General features: G+C 36.1%; 2 protein-coding genes across 4 annotated transcripts; one reads left to right on the top strand and one right to left on the bottom strand.

Moving 5' to 3' along the window:
* Positions 1–3: 3 nt before the first annotated feature.
* fam78ba (family with sequence similarity 78 member Ba) lies at positions 4–7,150 on the bottom strand. 2 transcript variants are annotated; one of them, XM_051913888.1, is made up of 2 exons: positions 5,373–7,150; positions 4–3,915 (listed from the first exon to the last, which is right to left on the bottom strand). In XM_051913888.1, exons 1-2 carry the CDS (start codon positions 5,705–5,707, stop codon positions 3,393–3,395), a joined length of 858 nt encoding a protein of 285 aa, XP_051769848.1. In that variant the 5' UTR covers positions 5,708–7,150; the 3' UTR covers positions 4–3,392. The 2 variants fall into 2 exon arrangements, with proteins under 2 accessions (XP_051769848.1, XP_051769857.1); XM_051913897.1 differs by having other exon boundaries at positions 5,272–5,420.
* Positions 7,151–7,291: 141 nt separating this feature from the next.
* On the top strand, positions 7,292–15,357 carry cmpk (cytidylate kinase). Of its 2 annotated transcripts, none has more exons than XM_051913910.1 (6): positions 7,292–7,571; positions 11,813–11,959; positions 12,565–12,717; positions 12,928–13,004; positions 14,007–14,103; positions 14,546–15,357. In XM_051913910.1, exons 1-6 carry the CDS (start codon positions 7,428–7,430, stop codon positions 14,585–14,587), a joined length of 660 nt encoding a protein of 219 aa, XP_051769870.1. In that variant the 5' UTR covers positions 7,292–7,427; the 3' UTR covers positions 14,588–15,357. The 2 variants fall into 2 exon arrangements, with proteins under 2 accessions (XP_051769870.1, XP_051769878.1); XM_051913918.1 differs by having other exon boundaries at positions 7,342–7,585.
* Positions 15,358–18,761: the final 3,404 nt, after the last annotated feature.

An 18,761-nucleotide genomic window follows, 5' to 3' on the forward strand; every position in this document is an offset into this window, starting at 1 on the left:
CTGTGAGATGCTCAGTGCACTTTTATTAGTCCTTGAATGAACAGAGTGAACTGTCAGACCTTGTTGCTCTTAGCGGGGGGTTTCAATGGAAATATATGTTGCATCACAGTTTGTTTTATGCAAAAACGACTTGCATGCAAGAAGAGGTGAAAAAATCACTTCCCCCCCAACTGGGTCTTTCTTCCCCATAATGCAATGCTATGAAACTTTTCCACAGTAAACTCACGTCTCTTCCATTGCATAGACTCGTTTTGCAGTGGGAAAGCATGTGGATATGAAGTAGTTTTAACAACCACTATTTTTATTCCTCATTTCTTGTTTTATGAAATGTTGAAATCTTGAAGCAAAACCACTTATTTGCTGCTGGTGTTCATGCATTTTCAGATACCAGGTTCATACATTTTAATGTATCTTTATTTAGAATATCATCTTGAGGACGAATATGGCTTTGACAGAGATACAGAAGATGTAACTGAGAAATGATAGAGGGAGATGAGGTGAGGTATTTATCATATTACAGAGAAGGAACCTCATATGATCTATTCGACCTTCATCTAGATCAGTGCTCCAAGCTTTAGACGTACTGCATGCATCTCCACTTCCAACAAAAGACTATTATTTCCTTTGAAAGTGATTTAGGCGAAGCGTCAGGCATGAATAAATGCTCTGTTAGATTCAAGAGTTAGTTATTATTTCTGTTATATGTCCAGACTGGATATCACCTCTTCGTTTCAAACCAGTCAAATTTAATGCATAATAAAACAATGCCATTCACTAAATTAAAAGCATGCAAATAATGAATAAAACTATCAAGTAATTTATAAGTAGTAAATTTAGTAAATTTAGCAAAGTTTCTCATGAAAGCAACAGCCACACACTTATACTGTCTTCATGTTGGTTGGTCCCTCCATTGAGCAATTTGCTCAAGAGAAAGATGACTAAACTCACGGTTCAAAAAATTATTTTTATCAAATTTTGATTTTTTTTTCATATTTCCTCACTTTGTAAACAACCGACTATCAACTGCTAGCTTTATAAAAAATCTTTATTTAAATATTAATTTGCATTCCGTGCAAATTAATTAATTTAATTTGGTTATTGTATAATTATTGGTATTTAAACAGCCCTGTATATCATTTTTGTGACACATGCTACTTTTAGCAAAAGCATGGTTTTTTTGGAAATCTAAAAACTATAGCAAGGAGGGATTTACTTTTTATAAAAGTCAGTGATTGTGTCATCCTAATCAAAAGCAACCTATTTCACCATTATGTTTGTGATATTGGCTATTATATTTGATAATATGGTATTGATATGTGCTGCATTAAGCACGGCTGACCTTAAAAGGGATAGTTCAGCCAAAAAAAAAAAAAAATTGTTGTCATTTACTCAACCTCATGTTGTTACAAACTTTAAACACTTTAATTTTTTTCTGTAGAACACAATTCTGAATTTTTGTACATAAAATGAATGCCAAAGGGGTCCAATATTGTTTTGAACCCTGCTGACATTCATTGTACAGACAAAAAAGTTAAAACAGTTTTAAAAATATCTTTATTTTGTGTTCTACAGAAGAAAGGAAGTCATACAGGATTAGAATGACATAAGGGTGAGTAAATAATGAAGGATTTTTTTTTATCTCTTGACATTTGTAATGGAAACTCCATTTCATCTGTGTCATAATTACCCAAGGAGTATCAGTGGGAGAGGACGGAGTGAGACAGCTTGAGAATAGAGAGAGGAAGACAGGGGACGTGAAATGGCACAGATGGAGTGTGTATGGCATGTGACTAATCTGGTGAATGCCTATGGTGCAGCACCCACTGCGTAAACTCAAATGGACTCATGTGCGAGTATAAACAAACTCCTATCGACTCTCCGGTGCCAGGATGTGTCTGATTGGATGAACAACCCCACTGCATCCTTTACATTACTAGATACACTCCACCTCAACTGGTGGACATCTTCATGCACTCTGTGGTCTTTTTTTTCTTTTTTTTTTCTTACAGAATGTAAAATATATTTGCTAGCATTTGAAATGAAGTCACAAGTCTCAATCATCTGATAGAAGTTTCAAAGAGTTTTGCTGGTTGTCCTACAAAGCAAAAGTGTTTCCTGCAATTGGTTCTTTTGATTCCTCTGCTTTCACTGTGTGTGGTATGGGACCAAACATTCAATCTCTTTCATGCATTATATAGCTTCTGTCCTGAAAATGGTAGGGCTCTGTTGCAAAAACCCCTTAACTTAAGGCCCTTAGTAATAATCATATTATCACTAAGGGTTTTCCTAAAGGGACAGTTCACTGAAAAATGAAAATTCTGTCATCATTTACTCTTCCTCATGTCGTTACAAACCTGTTTGACATTCTTTTCTCTGTGGAACATGAAGATATTTCCAAGAATGTGTTCAGTTTTGCCCATATTTCTAAAGTCATTTTATTTGGTCACATGATGTGCAAGAACCTGAAGTTTTGAGGTTTGACCTTTGTTGACATTTGTTCACATTAGTGACCCTGGACCACATAAGTCGCATTGGTATATTTGTAGCAATAGCCAACAATACATTGTATGGTTCAAAAAATCATTAGGATATTAAGTAAAGATCATGTTCCATGAAGATATTTTGTAAATTTCCTACTGTAAATATATCAAAAAATTATTTTTGTAAGTAATATGCATTTCTAAGGACTTCATTTGGACAACTTTAAAGGCAATTTTCTCAATATTTTGATTTCAGATGATGTATAAATTTCAATTTCAAAAAAATTGACCCTTATGACTGGTTTTGTGGTCCAGGGTCACATTTGAGGTTTGTGTTGCTATTTTTGATGTAGTCTATGTATGCATGTGTTGATCAACAATTCACTTTTAGAGTGAATAAGGCTTATATTATCATTCAAAGTGATCATTTTGACCCAGAGGACTTAAAATATATTAGTTGAGTTGTCTTGATTAATTTTATGGTACATTTGTGTCCTATTTTGAGATTTACATTTTGGAACCCATTAACTTTCATTGTATGGACAAAAACAGCTGAAACATTTTTCAAAACATCTTCTTTTGTCTTCCACGGAAGAAAGAGTTTGTAACGACATGAGGGTTAGTAAATTTTTGGGTGAACTATTCTGTAAACTTAAGGGATTTGTTCCAAGTGGCTGCTCATTTAGTACTAGTTACTCCCAGTCATTTGAAAACTGACCATGTACTTTGAAGCTGAAAGGTAGTCAAACTTCATAGTGCACACAGAGAATTCCCTTCTCGACAGTCTAGTTCAGAGGAACTGAGAAACCCTACAAAGCTGGCAATCCACAGAGCAGCTTGCGATTTCCTAAAATCCAGTGTCCAAACAGTGCATGAAGTCTTCAATGTCCTTTAGGCACTGTTAAGACAACTCTATTTGGGTGGTATGACCACCAGAGGTTGTCCCCTCCTGGGCCTCCACATCAGCACCTGGGCATCGTTGGCATTGGGCCTGCCCAGCGCATTGGGCGGGATAGGCTCATTGTTACTGAGAATGTGTGGCTGTTCCTGATGCGGTCGTCCCATCAGTTTGGCACGAGAACCAAGCGGCATGGAAGGATCCACCTCAATGTCTACACGCATACGCCAGCGTACTGTCTGAAGAACAATACGCTCTTTGGTGTCTGCGTTTAGCGCCACCAGCCAGGTGATGAAGCTCTGGTCTCGGGTGATGTGTGTGAGCATGGGTGTGTTGCTGTTGCTGATGGGCACTGCCCAAGTCACACTGGGGTAGAAGTTGTCATTCATGCTCACCGTTAGCCTGGATGGCTTGGATGTGGGACCTGAGAGGGTCACTGTTTCGGTAGTGTTACCATACCAGGGATAACTGACGCCGTCAGAATCGCTTATGGCCTTTACCCGTCCTTCCCGAAGCTCGGGTAATTCCCAGCTGGACCTGAAGAAGGAAAAGAAGGTGAGCGGTCAGAAAGGACAAATGAGGCTTGAGTCCAAAGAGCGGCAGTTTCTTAATACATCAAACGAGCGATGGTGAAGGTGGGTGAGAGGACCTGCTCAGTACAAAGTGCCTCATACAAATATGGAAAAACAGTGATTAAAAGACACAGGGCTGTGAATGAAATATTCATGAATGTGTTTTTGTTCTCAGTTAGCCTTCCCACTCGTTTTAATTATCCCTTCCTAAGCTTTCTTTCTCAGCTTCTCTCCTACTCTGAAGGTCTCCTTTTTTTTGCCCTGGATTTTAGGGTTAGGTTTAGGGCTGGGGTTGGGGTTGGGGCTTGAAAACATAATTTCTCTCAGATTTTAGTGGTTGTTAATGGTCATGGTTAGAGATAGCTTTAGGACAATGTTTGAAATGTTGTGTTTTGGACCAACAAACAATACAGGAACACATCCTTGGTAAAACTATGTCCAATACATTAAAGTTGGGCAAAATTCTGATCTGAAGAATTGTCTACCTTTCAATTCGTCAAATTCAGTATAGGTAATACTGGGTTATGAATTGACCGTTCGCAAAGACCCCCCCCCCCTTTAGTTACTGTTGCTATGTCCAACAAGACAATGAAAAATACACAGCGGAGCAAAGAGGACACTGACAATGCGTCGACAGACAAGACAGAACAGGTTACTTTTGAAAATCTCAAATTTCAAATTTTGTATTTTTTTTTTAAAGAAATTTAAACAATAAATACCGTTTTGTGGCTCTTTAATGTGTCGTTACAGATCGTAGCGCTTCAGTTCAAGCGGCTCGTGAACTGACTATCTCTTCCTACTAGTTAATTTATAGCATCAAATAAACATGAATGAATATCAGAAGGAATGTTGTTTCAATTGCGGAAAGACGTCAGTACACACCATTTTTCAAGTTCTAGTCCAACTCCCCGCTGCTTTTTCGGACATAACGGCGGATTCAGCGTTATTATTGGTTAGATCGCCTGTCAATCAAACTCCCGGCGAAGGGTCATAAGACCTATAAACCTTCATACTTCAAAACTTTAGAAACTTGTTCAAATCTTTGAAACAAGGTTTTGTCAAGCCGACATTTATCTTTCAACAGCTTTCAAAAAGAAAGTGATACGAAATTCTTTGAATTGCAGTTCATTTTACTTTGCATTTGCATTAAAATTCGAATAGCAATCCTGCATCCTGTTTGCTAGCTACTTCAGTTCAAATTCAGGAACTGAATTGGAGTTTTGAAAGCATTCTCAGTTCAATTCTAAATGGTACACAACCCTGCAATAAATATCACATACTAAGAAAAGATTCTATAAAGATTGCACAAAATGATACTCACTTATTTGTCGACCACTGATGACCACAAACTCAACAGAACGACCAATAAAACATATTGACACTTGAGCTTGTCGTTGTTTGTTTGGATTATTGTTTACTCACATGCCAATATCACCATATGTATTGAAGAACTCCATTTGGGTGCACGCCTGAATCCAGCCCACAGTCCATGTTTCGTTTCTGGGAACCGGGGGCATCACAATCCCAGCCGATGCTCTGAAGTATGGGGTCTTGTATCGCAGGACAATGGGCGAATTCTCCTCAATGATGGTCGGGCATTGGTCAATGGAGGCTGAGACCTCATAGACCACTATGTTCTCCCGTCGGATGCGGGGCTTGCAGGCGATGCTCTGAATGCAACCCATGGTCCTGCTTATTAGGGGTGTCAATGTGGCCAATGACGAAAAAAAGAGGATATATTTAAGCAATATATTCATTGGCACTTTTTGCAACCTTTGAAACGCTGACAGATCCTCTTCTTCATTTCCAACTGAATATATCCTCGATAAATCCTCTGGGTGAAAGCAATAAAAAGCATGTCTGCTATAAAAAAGACATGTTTTGTTGCATTTCAGAGTACTCGTGTGTTGTTCTAGCACATCTTTGAGACTAATGAAGATGTGTAACGGGAACACAGCGGTGTTGTGGAACTACGGGTGTATGGATGATCCGTGTTGCCTGTTTCTGAGGCGCTGGCGTGCCGCACTGCCCTTGATGCTCGTCCCCAGCAGATGTGATCCGGCCTCCACCGAATTGGACACCCGGTGTGCGCCTGTTTCAAGTCCTCCTTCCAATTTACGCGTCCGGCTGTATATCTGAGCCCTTTGATCCTGGTTTTTCTGCTAGGCGCGGGCATGTCAATGCTGAAGAGGGAGCCGGTGCTGCATAGAGAGTGTGTGTTGGTTATATTTCCTCCAGGTGAACGACCTACCCAACATTTTGTTGATGCTGCTCCTTTTGAAAAGGGAGAAGCGACACACAAACGGATCTAACCAAGGAGGGATTCAGTACATCTGATTTAGGCTACAATGCAAACTTGGGTCACCTTTACAAACGCAACGACTGTCATGGGCATCACTGGACTAATTTTGTTTTTTTCCTTTGTGTGTTTCCATCCCTTACATCCATAGCGAAGACACCCTGTGCAAATCTTTGGAGAAAACAAAGATAATGACAATAATAGTAATAATACACACAGCGAATACAATCGCCCTGCAACATCATATAGCGCAGTGATTTTTAAATATATTCCTCCAATGAAAAACAGCAGAGCATCTTAACGCAGACATGTGCTTATATGGTCGCTGTTCAGTTGCAGTGAGGTGCTGATCAGTGTTGCCAGATCGCGCAAGAAAAACAAGCGACGTGGTCAGGTTTAGCCTACATAAAATCTAGAATAAGCTCGGCTAAATTGAAAATTATTATCTTTGTAATAATAATAAAATTAACAAATACAATCTAAGTAAACTAACAATTGTCTCTCTCGTGTTTATGAATACTATTTAATAGGCTATTTAAATATGCACCTTAACACAGGCTAAACAATACTAAATAAATATGTTCTTTTAGCCTATAAACAAGTTTACCTGGTTAAATGATGTAAATAGTAAAATAACAGGTCAATATATATAGTAAAATAAAAGTCAATATATTTTATATTTTAGTTATTTATTACCATTACATTCTCTAATGTCTAGACAACCTTTTTCTTAGAAAAGACAGAAAAAGTGGATGACCAAGTGTAGCCTAGTTGGTCTCTTTTGTGCTATAATGAGGATTAGCGATACGCGAATATATTCTGGAAAAAGGCCAAACCCCAGGAATTATCATATTCATAAGCAACTTTAAAAGAATACAAACAAACACGGTTTTGCTTATAATAAGCAGACATGGCAACACGGGTGCTGATGCTGGTGCGCGAACCCTAGGCGAAGGAGGGGTGCGCGTTCTAGAGAGCGTTCAGAGCTATGGGCGTTGTTTAAGTGACGTCCGTGACTCATATGCTCTCTGATTGGTCGGACACGTGTACGGCGGAAGTGGAATCTGCCCGGCGCACTTCCTTGACACGCATCAACCGGTCATTGAGCCAGCTTTGTACCGACTCCCAGGGGTCGATGGTCATTCATTGAGTGCAACTATCGCTTATCTGGACGGTTTATGATTGTGGGCTTGCTGCACAGGCTGTCGGAGAAGCTCCCACGCGTTGTGCACAGGATTAGTGTGATGATGAAGCCGCAGGTTGTGTTTGTTTTGGGCGGGCCTGGCGCGGGGAAAGGGACACAATGCGCGAGAATCGTGGAGGTAAGAGAGATGCAGTAAGTCATTTATCATATTAACTGAGAATAACTATTTAATCGCTGTATTGAAGGAAACTAGTCTTAGGGAGCTTGTAGTGTTTTAATGGGTTCAGGTTTGCTGCACCTTACATGGATTGTTCATTTCCGCATTTGGTCCCTTTAACAGTGATACTACAGTTCATCTGTCATGATAGCATACTTATTTGATGGAAAGATAATTATATATGTATATATCTATATGAGAGAGAGAGAGAGAGAGAGAGAGAGAGCGCGTTTTAATAATTCCCTGGAGTCTCTCCAGATTCATATATCCTGGTTATGAACAGGACCTCTGTTCAAAGAGGTCCCACACCCTGCTATCTTTGCAGAGCAGTGTTCAGCTGTCATGATTTGGCACCAGCACTAGGTAGAAGGGCACGTGTTGCTCACATCCATGAAATGTAAAACTGATATGAATGTAAATGATTTGTTATTCTACTGTGTGTGTGTGTATATGTATATGTATATATATATATATATATATATTTATTATATAATATACATACAGTTGAGCTCAAAAGTGTGTTGGTTGTTCACGAGTCCCTTGTTTGTCCTGAGCAGTTAAACTGAGCTGTTCTTTAGAAAAATCCTCCATGTCCTGCAAATTCTTTGATTTTCCAGCATCTTTTGCATATTTGAACCCTTTCCAACAATGAATGTATGATTTTGAGATCCATCTTTTCACACTGAGGACAACTGAGGGACTCAAACACAACTATTAAAGGGTTAGTTCACCCAAAAATGAAAATAATGTAATTTATTAATCATCCTCATGTCGTTTTACACCTGTAAGGCCTTCATTCATCTTCGGAACACAAATTAAGATATTTTTGATTAAATCCGATGGTTCAGTGAGGTCTGCAATGACATTTCCTCTCTCGAGATCCATAAAGGTACTAAAAACATATTTAAGACAGTTCATGTGAGTTCAGTGGTTCTATGTTAATATTATAAAGCAACGAGAATATTTTTGTGCGCCAAAACACTGCTTCGGAGCTTTGCGAATCGAATCAGTGACTCGGAGTGCCAAAGTCACGTGATTTCAGCAGTTTAGCCGTTTGTTAGGAGATCCGAGTCACTGATTTGATTCGTAAAGCTCAGAAGCAGTGTTTTGAAATCGGCCCATCACTATATTGTTGAAAAGTTATTTTGTTTTTTTGGCTGACAAAAAGTATTCTCGTCGCTTTATAATATTAAGGTAGAACTACTGAACTCGCATGAACTGTTTTAAATATGTTTTTAGTACCTTTATGGATCTTGAGAGAGGAAATGTCAGTGCTTTGAATGCAGGTCTCATTGAGCCATGGGATTTAATCAGAAATATCTTAATTTGTGTTCCAAAGATGAATGAAGGGTTTTTGGGTGAACTAACCCCTTTAAGCTGCAAACATTCACTGATGCTCCAGAAGGAAACACAATGCATCAAGAGTCAGGGAGATCATATTTTTTTCATTTAGTACTGCCCTTTGGAAGCTACAAAAGATACTCACATGTTTCCCGGAAGACAAAAAAAGTACAATTTATCCTGTTCATCCAATTAAAAAAAAAGTTTATATCCCCGAATTGTGGAATTTATGTAAACATCTGTTATGTGAAATAGGCTCAATGACGTGACGAGTCATTTTTTTTGTCCAAAGGCCTTAATGATAATAAAAAACAAAAATATGACATCCAAAGTATGTAAAGTAGCACAACTAGATCACTTTTATTGAATCCAAAAGGTTTTAATTATATTTTCCTACATATAAAGGTATTTTAAAAATTTTGAAGTGTCAAAAAGTCATTCGGTTTAACCGTCCAAAGGCCAATACAGCCATTTCATTTGTGATTAAAACATCTTAAAATGTAATAAATGTATATAATTTTTATACTGGCATGATTTTATAACATCATATATCAACATAGTGCAAAATGGTATTAAAATTATGTTTAGAAGTCATTGCTTGAATGTCCGGAAAAAAGAATTTCATTTATGTCATTCGGAGTAACCAATATAAAGGGACCATTCTGGATCAAGTCATGTGTCAATATCATGTGACAGGATGTGACATCATTCAGACACCTGCAAAGGACCACATGGTCGTGAAGCAAAGTAACTAACTCTCTCTTTTAACTATTTGAAAAATTCATGTTTTCACTTGCTCATACACATGTCCTGAAACATCAGGTCATTCGGGACAACCGCTATAAAACATGGAAATGTTGTAATTAGGGTTGCAAAGGGGCGGAAAGTTTCCGGTAAATTTCTGGAAACTTTCCACGGGAACGTAGCCTGGGGAATTTTGGAAATATTCCAATTTGGAAACTTAACCGGAATTTACAGGAATTTATGAGAATTTATGGGAATTAATTGGAAATTTTGGGAAATTTATATAAATTTAAAATATTCATATAAAATGTATTGTATACAAACATAAATATAAACATGAAATAACAGTTATTTCTTTTTCAAATTCGATTAATTCTAATTTAGTAAATATGTAAAATAAAGACATTTAATTGCAGCAATTATGTGTTATTTATTTCAGTGTCACATGATCTTTCAGAAATCATTCTGTTCTGATTTGATACTCAGTTATCAATGTTGGTGTTTAATTATTTTTTTTTTTTTTTGAAACCTGTAATACTTTTTTCAGGATTCATTAATGAATAAAAAGTAAAAAAAAAGAACAGCATTTATTCAAAATAGAAATCATTTCTAACTATCACTTTAATATCACTTTTTATCAATTTCACACATTCTTGGTCAATAAAAGTATTAATTTCTTTCAAAAAAAAAAAAGAGAGAAAAAATGTACTGACCCATTTTGAACGGTAGTGTATATTGTTAAAAAAAATTATATTTAAAATAAAATTTTAATCTTTTAAATTTAAATTTTTAATTTTTAAAGTATCACAGGTTATAAAAAATATTAAGCAGCAACTGTTTCCAACATTGATAACTGAGTATCAAATTAACATATTAGAATGATTTCTGAAGGCACTGACACTGAAAACTGGAGAAATTATGCTGAAAATTCAGCTTTGCATCACAGAAATAAATGATATTTTAATGTATATTAAAAAAAACATTATTTAAAAAAAAAAAAAAAAAAAAAAAGTAGTTATATTTCACAATATTACTGTTTTTTTTCTTCTTTTTTTTTTTTTTCTCTGTATTTTTGATCAAATGTGCATGTTATGGACTGGGGGAATGCACAGTACATGCAGGGGGTGTGGCCTCAATAGCCCTGCAGTAAGTAGTGTGCTGTGTGAATGTGATTGAGGAATGTGCAGGAAAAAAATTCAACTGAAATTGCATTAAATCTGGTTGTTTTAACCAAAATTATGCTGCAAGATGTTTTTTTCAACTACATTTAAGTACCCTGTTATAGGCTAACCTGCAATTTAGCAAATTCCCTGTTTATTCCCGTTAATTCCCATATATTCCCATTAATTCCCATGTAAAGTTTCCAGCTTTGAAAATTCCCGGAATTTTGCAACCCTAGTTGTAATATTTTAAAAACTTGTACTAAATATAAAATGTTTGTTTGTCCTTTTGCTAGCTAGCTAGATATCAGCCTGTTAGCATTGTTTGAAAATACTGTCATTCGGTATAACCAAAAGTGTCATTGGTAAAAAAAACGAAATTTTGGTTAAACAGAATGACTTTTTTGGTGACACATTGTGTCCATCTTGTTAAAAATGACAAAAGCAGTGTTAATTGATTAAAAAAACACACATAATCATATTGTTAACAACAAAAATAAAATAATTAATTATATCTCCATTATGTTTTTTTACACTTTTAAAAACCTAATTCGTCAATGACCCATATAGTTTATTCAGGACAGTACTAAATAAAAAAAATAACATGCAATTTTCATGATCCTTTTTATTTTGTTAAAATGATTAACATCTTTGCATATTCTGCAAGGGGTATGTAAACTTTTGAGCTCAACTGTGTATGTATATATGTATACAGCAGTTTCGTCCAGTGTTTCTGCTTTTTATCAAGAAGAGAATGAATGTAATGTTATGTTAATGTTCACTTACCAAGCCCATACACACACACCATTTTTTTCTCTCTCCATTCATATAGATGACAGCTGTCATTATCCATTATAAAAAGCTTATAATCTTATGGGTTGCATTAACTATAATGTGCTGCATTGAAGTTCCTAATGTGTGATGTTTTTGTTTAACCCGCCTCTCTTCTGCACTCAGAACTACAGCTACACTCACCTGTCTGCTGGAGACCTCCTGAGAGAGGAGCGCAGCCGCAAGGGCTCGGAGTTTGGTCAGCTCATTGACAACTACATCAAAGAGGGCAAGATAGTTCCTGTAGAAATCACCATCAACTTACTGAAAAAGGTGGTTACTGGTTACTCTTGTCTGTCCTGTTTTACAAGCCCATACAGTCCAGTTAGGGAGGTTGTAGAAGAGAGCTGGAACATTAACGGTTGACATTTTCAAACAGATTGAGAAATATTACTGAGAGTGAACCTGATAACAAGTTTCACTATCAGTGGAGGAGAGTTCAAAGAGCAGTTCATAATAGACGATAAATGCACAGGCTTGTCTCATAATAGGCATAATTCATAACTCTAACAATACTATTACAAAACAGCCAAGCCTCTTTATAGCAAAGTTCTAATTCTGATTAACCTTTTGTGAGTTGAGTTGCAGATTAGACATTCATCTTATCTAAAAATGTATTTTTCAAAAATATATATTTTCAGATATCTCTTTTTCAGTTTTTGGTTACTTTATTTTAAGGTCTCTTTGTTACAGTGTAATTATACATTTAAGTACTGAGTAATATTAATTAAGAACATGTACTTACTATAGGATTAGAGTTAGGTTGCATGTTAATTATGCATAATTTACTGTTATTACTACAGTAATAACAGTATAACTACATGTAACAAGGACACAAATAAAGTGTTGCCCATTTTTTGTAAATATGTGTTTGGCAGGCAATGGAAGAAACTATGAAAGTTGATGAAAAGAAGTTTCGCTTTCTTATTGATGGTTTTCCACGTAACCAAGACAACCTACAGGGGTGGAACACTGTCATGGACGGGAAGGCAGATGTCAAGTTTGTTCTTTTCTTTGACTGCGGTAATGAGGTGAGGAGTAGCATATGTTTTCAGGGTGTTTTTGATTCATTTATTGTTCTACTACAGTTGATTAAAACGGCATCTAATCAAATGATGTATAATTTTAAATGAACTTTGACATGGAATGTCATGGAAAATCTCCTAGTAAGGTTTTATTTTTTTATGAACATCATCTAAACAAAAACATGGAATGTCATTTCAGCTGGTTGTGTATTTCAGGTGTGCATTGACAGATGTTTAGAGCGGGGAAAGAGCAGCGGACGCACTGATGACAACAGAGAAAGTCTAGAGAAGAGGTACTTCCTCTATAATAACAATAATACATATCAGATATATTGGCATACATGCATGCAGGGCTTGCCAAATGCGGGTAGATTTCAGCTGTGGCGGGTAAGACAGCCACTCCCACTAGCCACTTTGGCGGGTTGAATATAATTTCAGCCTACAGCCAAATGAAAGGTAGTCAAGCTCGTTGTATCATAAAATTACAATTCAATCACAATTCTTTATCGATTAACTTGCTGTTAGTGAAGGCGGGATAGGCGGAATCGCGCTGAATGAACAGAAGCGCTCTCTCAGAGCACAGAAGCGCTCTCTCTTGCGCGCGATCAGTTCTCCTTGCGCCTGAATAGTCAAATACACAAACACACAGATGTCAAAATGCCCATCGTGTGGAGTAGGCTATCGCGTGAATACAGTCAGTTATGGCTTAAGTGGACGTAAACAGGTGGGTAAAAACTGGATATGTGTCAGTATATTACGTCCATGCATTCAGCAGCCCAATTAAATACCTGTCTGTCATTAATGTTAATCAAAAAACAAAAGATGTTAAATAAATGTATACATGTTAAATAAACCTACTGTATCTGAAAAAGATTTTTTTAAAATTTACTAATTGGCTTCTTTGTTCTTTTTATATAGCCTAACAAAAATAACATATAAAATTGCCCACCCCTTGCCCACCATACCAGCATACCACATACCAGCTGATATACAATGTAGTCTTGATTTGCAAAATTGACTGGCAAAATTGTGGCCAGTGAAAATGCTAAGTGGCTAGTAACTTTGGAAAACCACTAGCCACAGTGGCTGGTGAGCAAAAAAGTTAATGTCAAGCCCTGCATGCATGTACAAGTATATAGTGAGCTCAGAAAGTACCATTTTGATTGGAAAATGTGGCAGTCACCATAGTTATATTGGCATTATATGGAAATGGAAGGACAAATGTCTCTCTGTTTACAGCGACATTGGGTTGTGCTTTTCATTTGCCTTAACTTCAATTATTGTTTAATTGTCAGGATCCAGACGTACCTCCAGTCCACACGGCCCATTATAGAGCAGTACGAGAAGCAAGGGAAAGTGCGCACGATTGATGCCTCCCGGTCGGTGGATGAGGTATGACTGATCTTTTTTTTTTTTTTTTTTTTTTTTTTTTTGAGCCTGAGTTTTGCGTTAAAGGTAAATGAAATGCAAGTTATTTTATTACTCTCTATTAATTGATAAGAGGCATTAAATGCAAAAAATATTGCATTTATTGCAATATTGCAAAACTTTAGAGGAATAATATTAAAGTGCCCCTATTATGCTATTTTAAAGGTTCCTAATTTTGTTTCGGAGGTCTCCTACAATAGGTTTACATGTATCTAATGTCAAAAAAACACTTTAATATAGAAGCCAACAATTATAATAGGGACTTCAGCACCTTTGGAGCTTAGCCCCTAAATAACACTGCTGTGTACTGTGGCATAGTGCTATAGATGTAAATGAAATTGAAATAATATACATCCTTCCATCCTTTTTGGGTTTCATTTTGCTTCCTTTTTAATTTTTCTTTCAGGTGTTTGCAGATGTGAAGAACATTCTGGATAAAGAAGGCTAAACATGTCCAGTGCAAAAATCCAAATTCTTGAAAATTAAGGTGTCTGTTTATTGATGTCAGCAGTGCTATGCTTTCTTCATGTATCTATATAAATTTTTACTCATTCTCCAGTAAAATAGGGTTTTTTAGATATGAGAGGGTGTGTGCTTATATCTGTGTTTGTAAGTCTGAAAGGAAAACACTTAGTTGTTGGGCAAACAATACATATTTACTCAATATTACACTAAAGATGAACAATATTTCAGTAGAGAATCAAGCAAGCTCGAACAATAACGTTCAGGGCACTTCTATAGGAACACAATACGCATTTGCTCTTAACTTGAAGATCATCTTCCTTATGCTTAGAAACATCTACCCTTCAGTGTATAACACACAATATAGAAATAAGCCAAGAGTAGGTTGTAAATTGCTTCTGCACTTAACTATTTCATTCTACAAGCAAATGAGCGATTATTAGTGACCAATAGGAAGTAAGTATTTTAGTAGATTTCAAGACCTGTTTGTGTTATATTTGGTGACATTTTTATCATTGTTTTGTATAGTAATCCACAGCAGGTTCTGAGAACATATTGCTGGCTACTTAAGAATAGAGAACTCCGTTTTAGCTGTACATTTTTCTTTTATCATATTGTGGCTGCTGTATTCCAAACACATGCCATCTTTGCTCAGGCAGTAGATTTTAAGATGTGGGGAACGTGTGCTCATGTTTTTATTTGATTGTCTCAGCGCCTTTGGGGTCGTTCATGAATAAACTGAATTTGTCATATTGATGTGACGGTTCAATCTGTGTTCAGATTTTGTCCGTAAATAATATGAAACAGTATATGAAGTATCAAGGATGACAGAACACGCTGAAGAAAAATAAATGTTCTGATATTGAATATCTTCAGACTCTTCCAGTCGAATTCTTAATTTGAATTTTGTATGATTCTTACCTCAATATTTCAAAGTTCTGCACTACAAAAGAAAGGACAAAAGGCTTCACATGGCAGGCACGATTATATGGATCATTAAAATTTTTGTTCATATGAAATAAATTGAAAATGTAAAAAAAGAAAAAATGAACCAGCATTAGCGTCTCTTTCAAAAATAGCATTTTTTTGGTTACACTTTATTTTAAGGTGTCTGTGTTACAGTGTAATTATACGTTTAAGTACTGAGTAATAATAAACTACATGTACTTACTATAGGGTTAGGATGAGGGGTTGGTTTATGGTTAATTGCATGTAATTATGCATAATTTAGTTATTACTACAGTAACTACAAGTAACGTGTAGCAATGACACTGTAAAATAAAGTGTTACCCATTTTTTTCAGAAAACTGCCATTTGTGGGGTTTTCAATGACTAATTCTTAAAGGTACACTATGTAACTTTTTTTGTTAAGAATAAACCAAATTCAAAAAATGACTCAAAAAGCCTTTTATAAGTGAAATTATGTACATGGGTCACTTGCCATGTCTCGTCATATTTGTAGATAGAGCAAAGTTGCTTCGGCTACTTTGATGCGTGTTTGGTGTGGAAGTGGCATAGGTTAGTTGTCACAATGAGTGAGAAAGGTTGACATGGAGCAGCTAAATCTCGAACCTCTGGGGAATCACCCATTTAAAAAAAAACAAAAACAAAACTGAACAGGAGTCTCATAATAAAACAAGAATCAACATTGGCTTGGCTATTCAGAGATGGCAAGAACTGAGGGATTTGAAATGTTGTAAAAGCTACGTGGCGTTTTTACTACTCAACAGGTGAGTAAGGTATTTTATTGAACAGATAAATTACTATATGTAGCTCTCTAATGGAGTTCATTGTAAAGCATCATCTATATTATAGATGATGCTTTACATCTATATTGTGAAGGGTCTTATACATCTGCACACTCACACAGAGCCAATCATGTTGCCAATTGACCTAATAAGTTGCAAATTGGTCCTCCAGCTGTTCCCTATATGTACATTTAACTTTTCCGGCCTCTTATTGCTACCTGTCCCAACTTTTTTGGAATGTGTAGCTCGCATGAAATCCAAAATGAGCCAATATTTGGCATGACATTTCAAAATGTCTCACTTTCAACATTTGATATGTTATATATATTCTATTGTGAATAAAATATAAGTTTATGAGATTTGTAAATTATTGCATTCCTTTTTTATTCACAATTTGTACAGTGTCCCAACTTTTTTGGAATCGGGTTTGTATCTTACTGCAGTGTGCAAGTGTCTCACAGCAGCCACCAAGCAAACGCACAGAGTAACGTTATAACATCATTTTCAACACACTCAAATGTATCTAATATGTTAAACAGAGCTGCGATACGTCTTATTCATGACCGGAAAAGCGGACTGTGGCATAATAAAAGTTCCGCTGCTCACTCCAGCGGCCTCGTTCAGCTCCCATGACACTCGGTCCTGCTCTGCTTCATACTACAGTAACGTTAATAATCGCATCCATGAACATGATTTCTGCCCGAGTCCTATCCCAATTATTTTCCACCGATTATTTGAGGTGAAGACCACATGTCCCAAGATTCCGCGCTCGAACTTGGCATCATCAAGCTACGCCTTTGTTTTGAATAGGCCTCTGACCTCTAGCGGACAGAAAATTTTTACATGTTGCACCTTTACGTTTAAGTAATGTTCCACAATATTACAAAAAGTTTTCTTTTAAAAAATTATCATTATGCGTTTTTTGTTTGTTTGTTTTTTGTTTTGTATGGACTTGACAAAGTTAATATAAGCGTGGGTGTGTATGAAATACTGATTTGTCTATAAAGAAATGGTTTACATTACAGAAAGTTGAACATAATGTGAGGGGACTGCATTTTCTCAGAAAATATATAGTGAAAACAACAGTAAAATCACTTTGGAATCATTTTAATTTTAATTAAAGGTAAATTTAGATTGAATTAATTTTTATAATTAATTTTACTCTATACCCCTTTAAACTGTGATGTATATAAATAAATAAAACTAATTCTATTTTTTTATTTTAAAAATTCATTTGGATTACACACAAAATCGTTCCTCTCAAGCGCACACTTGTGCAGCACTCACACTGAGAATGACCTTAGAGCTATAGAGTCATTTCTGTTCTACTGTTGTTCATCACAGATTATTTTCAGTTACTTTCAGTAATTAGCAGTGAGCAGTCAAACACTTTAAACAGGATACTACCAATTTGTGAATTGCACTTTATTCACACAATTATAATACAAAAGATGAAAACATATATGATTCTTAACTACAAGAGCATGTACAACTCATTGTTTGACTATTGTTTACGTTCAGCAAAGGAAAATAATGGAGTAATAGTCATAGTTCCTGCCCTTTATATGAACTGAATGTATAAAGCTGTAAAACCGAAGCAAATAAAGCCTTTCTAGAATAATCCCTGCCAGTGATAGAACCTTTTATGTTCCAGCACAACAATAGTGGCCTTTTGGACAAAGCTACGTTCACGCACAAATTGTTTTTCAGAGCAACAGTGAACGGCGAACTTTATATATAGCTTACCTCAATGTTTCTCAACTGGTGGGTTGCAAGACCGCGCACTTTTCAATCGCGCAAATACGGTGCGCTGTATATTAGGCTACTCACTATAAATAAAACGCAAAAAAAAAAACTACGAGCATGCCACGTCGTAGTTGTGTCGTCAATTAAGTCATGAAATAACCAAAAGGCGATTAAAGCTGCGTTAAAACTGTGCATGACTATTTGATATATGCGTCACATGTCTCTGGACTAAAATATTCTATATGAGATTACAATATAAGGCACAAGCTGATATGTAATTTTTTAATGCATAAATAAATGTGAGAACTGTGCATTTGTACTAGAAGATGCTAAAAAACAAACAAAAAAAAAATTATCACATTTAAATGCATAAAATAATTAATTTTACATTCTGGCATTTATCTGCTGTTGACTTCTGCTTCCGCATTTTGCAAATGGGAATTCAAAAGAGAAGACAAGGCTTAAGCTAGTCCTAGACTAAAATGCATGTTTAAACTTAAAGTAATTTGCACTGACATGTCTTAAAATATGTCAGAGCCATTGTTTTGTCTCAAGATGCACACTAGTATGTTTTTTTCTAGGGTATGTTTATAAAAGCTACTTAAATACCCTAATTGAAATAAGGCCTAATCCTGGATTAGCCTAAGCCCTGTTTGTGAAACCGGG

This window comes from Ctenopharyngodon idella, chromosome 2 (assembly GCF_019924925.1).
Source record: "Ctenopharyngodon idella isolate HZGC_01 chromosome 2, HZGC01, whole genome shotgun sequence".
In the NCBI taxonomy this organism is placed as follows: Eukaryota; Metazoa; Chordata; class Actinopteri; order Cypriniformes; family Xenocyprididae; genus Ctenopharyngodon; species Ctenopharyngodon idella.

Excerpts from the sequence above, each read along its gene's own strand:
- fam78ba (XM_051913888.1), bottom strand. The coding sequence starts at position 5,707 with ATGAATATATTGCTTAAATATATCCTCTTTTTTTCGTCATTGGCCACA. Across the intron at positions 3,916-5,372 it reads ACATATGGTGATATTGGCAT|GTCCAGCTGGGAATTACCCG; the intron begins GTGAGTAAACAA and ends TTCCTTCTTCAG.
- cmpk (XM_051913910.1), top strand. The coding sequence starts at position 7,428 with ATGATTGTGGGCTTGCTGCACAGGCTGTCGGAGAAGCTCCCACGCGTT. Across the intron at positions 12,718-12,927 it reads TCTTTGACTGCGGTAATGAG|GTGTGCATTGACAGATGTTT; the intron begins GTGAGGAGTAGC and ends TGTGTATTTCAG. Across the intron at positions 14,104-14,545 it reads CCTCCCGGTCGGTGGATGAG|GTGTTTGCAGATGTGAAGAA; the intron begins GTATGACTGATC and ends TTTTTCTTTCAG.